Raw genomic sequence first — 4,089 nt, forward strand, 5'->3', positions numbered from 1 at the left:
CCCGGCGCCTGGTATGAGCCAAGCGCGTGACAGGCAGCCCGCGTGTGTGTGGGAAGGAGAGGGGGGCACGGAGGAGGGTGAGGGCTGTCCAATCAGAAGGCAATGTGGGCCAGCCCCTGTCGCTGATTGGCAGTCGCGAGTGTGGGAAAGAATGCAGAGAGAGTTTCACACGAATGGGGAGCAGCAGAGCGGGGTATATATAGCGCCGGAGCCAGCAGCCCGGGAGGAAATAGTGAGAGGAGGCGAGGGAGCCGGCCACGTCTGCTGTTGCTGCTGCTGCTGCTGCCTGCTTGTCCTCCTTTACCGCCGCACGGATACTATACAATCACCCTATATATAATACACCCGGTGCCCTCTGCAGTATAACATGCCTGCTGACAGCATGGAGAAGCCCACCGCCTCCCCCATTGCAGGGGCCCCGGCTAGTGCTGCACAGACACCGGATAAACCGAAGAGTGCCAGTGAGCACAGGAAGGTAAATGCCCATCATATGCCCATTACAGGGTCTCCTCCATCCGAGGCTAGGGGTGTGCCGGCCACACATACCGTAGCGATGTACTCACCTGTCCGCCTCTGTCTTACAGTCCTCAAAGCCCATCATGGAGAAGCGCAGGAGAGCCCGCATCAACGAGAGCCTGGGGCAGCTCAAGACGCTCATCCTGGATGCGCTGAAGAAAGATGTAAGTTGTGTACCAGTACCATGTCCTGTCTCCTGTCATCTCCTGCAGCATGTGTCCTCCTCCTACCCGGCATCTCCTTGTCCTATGTCCTCCCCGATCCTGCTGCCCGGTGCTGTCTGCGCTGCTCTGCCCGGTGCAATATGTTCTGCTCCCGGCATCTCCCATCTCTATGTCCTGCATGAGTCCTGCTGCCCGGTGCTATATGCCCCAACTCCCGGCATCTTCCATGCGCTGTCTCCCATCTGCTACAGTCCCCCCGGCATGAGCCATCCTGCTCCCGAGCTGCCACTGCTCAGGGCTGTGCTCAGCCACTGATGTTAGATACCTCACTCTGCCCATCACTGCCTCCAGCCCGGGTCCCCGCACTGATGTCCGGGATGAGGGCGATGGGTCTCCCCGTGCTAATGGTCCCCGTCTTCCTTCCTGCAGAGCTCACGGCACTCCAAGCTGGAGAAGGCTGATATCCTGGAGATGACGGTGAAACACCTGCGGAACCTGCAGCGGGTGCAGATGACAGGTACGGAGCACATATTACCGCTGACATCTATAGGGATAGACGTATTATAGGATAGGTACGGGTCACACGACACTTGATATATTAGGATATACAGTATAGACATTATAGGACAGGTACACCTTCTCTATCTATCTATCTATCTATCTATCTATCTATCTATCTATCTATCTATCTATCTATCTATCTATCTACCTATCATAATACCGTAACAGTGCACAACTGATCTGTCAGAGATGATGCTGTAAGACAGGCTTGGGCATGCTGGAACTTGTTGTCCTTCTACAGCTGTTATGTAGTGACTGTACTCTCTTCTTACTTGCAATGACTCATACACAGTCACATATCAGTCTTATATGTGCTTAGTAAGTGGGTATTGATCACTGGCTGCTATTGGAATGCATACATCCATTCACCATCACCAGTACTGTGTGTGGCTGCATCGTTATATGGTATACATTGGGATATGCAGTGATCAATCCCTGGTAATGTGGTGGAATATTTACGTATATGATACAGATTCCTAGTAATCAGAGTGCTGTCGTTTATATATAATGCTATTGCTCCATAGCAATGGGGTATATCTGTATAATGATACTGATCCCTAGTAAAATATTGGGGTATATATATGTATGATACTGATCCCTAGTAATATATTGGGGTAGCTTATGTATAATGATACAGATCCCTAGTAATATATTGGGGTAGCTTATGTATAATAATATTGATCCCTAGTAATATATTGGGGTAGCTTATGTATAATAATATTGATCCCTAGTAATATATTGGGGTAGCTTATGCATTATGACTATAGTGCTGTAGGGTGATTATGTGTTATTATGATAATAGTGCTGTAGTTTATATGTAATGGTTGGCGATGCCCGTGCAATGTAATGCAACTATAATGTGACGTCTCCTCCTCCCCGCAGCCGCTCTGACAGCTGATCCCTCCGTGCTCGGCAAATACAGGGCCGGATTCAATGAGTGCATGAACGAGGTGACCCGGTTCCTCTCCACCTGCGAGGGGGTGAACACCGAGGTCAGGAGCCGCCTGCTGGGCCACCTCTCCGGCTGCCTGGGCCAGATCGTGGCTATGAACTACCAGCAGCCCCCATCCAGCCAGCCCTTGCACGTCCAGCTGCCCACAGCACCGGTGGCCTCTGCTCCGGTCCCCATGCCCTGCAAGCTGAGCCCCGCCGAGGCCGTCTCGCCCAAGGTTTTCCAGGGGGGCTTCCAGCTGGTCCCGGCCACAGATGGACAGTTCGCCTTTCTCATCCCCAACCCGGCGTACGCCTCCAGCCCCGGGCCCGTCATCCCGCTCTACGCCAGCGGGAATGTCCCCTCCAGCGGGGTCCCCCAGGCCCAGTCCCCGGGACTCACCAGCACCTACAGCCACAAGATGCCTCACCTGCCGCAACCAGTCAGCCCTTTGGGGGGCGGCAGCGGGCCGGAGGGCAGCGAGTCTGTCTGGAGACCCTGGTGACCGGGTCGCTCACCTGAAAGACTCTTATCTATACTGGTTCCGTTCTATGGGACCTTGCCTTACAGACAATCCCAACCAAACCTATTTATTTCCATATATGGGGACTATGCTCTTTTTATATTATTAAAGACTTGTATAAATGACCCATTTTTGTAATAAAACTTTTCATGAGATTTTGTTTTTCTAGTTTTGTACAACTGGTACAAATCATGTGTCATGGCAAAGTTATAGTGATGTTTTTGTGTCAAAAACTTCCAAAAATATACAGGAGTTTTATTGAATAAACTCTATACATTTTACTTTGGTGTTTTCTTGGGGTTCTTTTTATTGGGAGGGGGGGGGGGATGAGAGGGGAGGCTGATCGATTTCTACCTTTCCATATTGCAATGTGCAGCTGCTTCAGAACCTCTTTGACCTGCCAGTGCTCAGTACAGTCAGCAGAATAGGAGGACTGACCATGATGTGCATTTCAATTGTATAAACGCCCCTAAGGTTACTGGGCCCTGTGTATGTACAATAATATGCTCTGAAACATAAGCCCAGGCACACATGTCTTCTCTCATATAAGAGGACAATTGGAAAATGAATATAGTTCTCACAGTGCACTCTGGTGGTAGGTTACCTCAGTCCTGATTGGAAGCAATAATCCCATTATGTAACAGCTCTGCAGAGAAATGTCACTCGCTGAATAGGCTAATTCCCTCCAAAAAAGAAGAAAAGCATTCTAAGTGTAAAAGTCAGTGTCTTCCTGCTGTAGTAGGAAAGGAGAGAAGCCAGGGAATGGGTCTCCTTTGTGGTAGAAGATAATTAAAAGGTATAAAAGATCTCATCTATTATGCAGCGGGCTCCCAGGCAAGTTTAGGATTCCATTGAATTGTCTGGGAACCGGGCTCTGAGGGTTAATATGCCTGCCTGTGCATTGACAGCCAGCGGATAGACCCATACTGCTGTAAATTCAATTGCCCTGTCTCACAAAGAGCTCATAAAAGAGAAGAATCCCATTTTATATCACTGCGGAGGGGATCATGCAGGAAAACACGTTTTCCTGCCACACATTATGAGTCATCGCCTGCACTTGAAGTGGTGCCAAGGGTCTATGGGGGCTTCCTGGGGGTCTGTTTCCCTTCCTCAGCCACCTACACTGATCATCTGCCCAGTACATTGTGAACCTGCCAATCATCACATTGGCACTGCAGCCCATATTGGGGGTGTGGGTACTGTGTGTGAGTGTGAGAGCTAAGAATATGACATAAGGTAGGCATCATTCATTAAGCGATTAATATTCATTATACATATAAATGACTAATTACATCCAACATCAATACATCCATGTTCATTAAACCAATTCACCTCACAGGCTCAGTTTTACTAATGCCGGCAATAATCCAGTATATGATACCTCATACCCATTA

The 4,089-nt window shown here is 49.4% G+C and overlaps 1 protein-coding gene across 1 annotated transcript; it reads left to right on the top strand.

Moving 5' to 3' along the window:
- Positions 1-239: 239 nt before the first annotated feature.
- Positions 240-2,976, top strand: HES4 (hes family bHLH transcription factor 4). The gene is made up of 4 exons (XM_088481102.1): positions 240-475; positions 585-680; positions 1,110-1,197; positions 2,124-2,976. Exons 1-4 carry the CDS (start codon positions 368-370, stop codon positions 2,675-2,677), a joined length of 846 nt encoding a protein of 281 aa, XP_088337228.1. The 5' UTR covers positions 240-367; the 3' UTR covers positions 2,678-2,976.
- The last annotated feature ends 1,113 nt before the right edge of the window (positions 2,977-4,089 follow it).

This window comes from Taudactylus pleione, unplaced genomic scaffold, assembly GCF_031769625.1.
Source record: "Taudactylus pleione unplaced genomic scaffold, aTauple2 ptg000264l, whole genome shotgun sequence".
Lineage (NCBI taxonomy): Eukaryota > Metazoa > Chordata > Amphibia > Anura > Myobatrachidae > Taudactylus > Taudactylus pleione.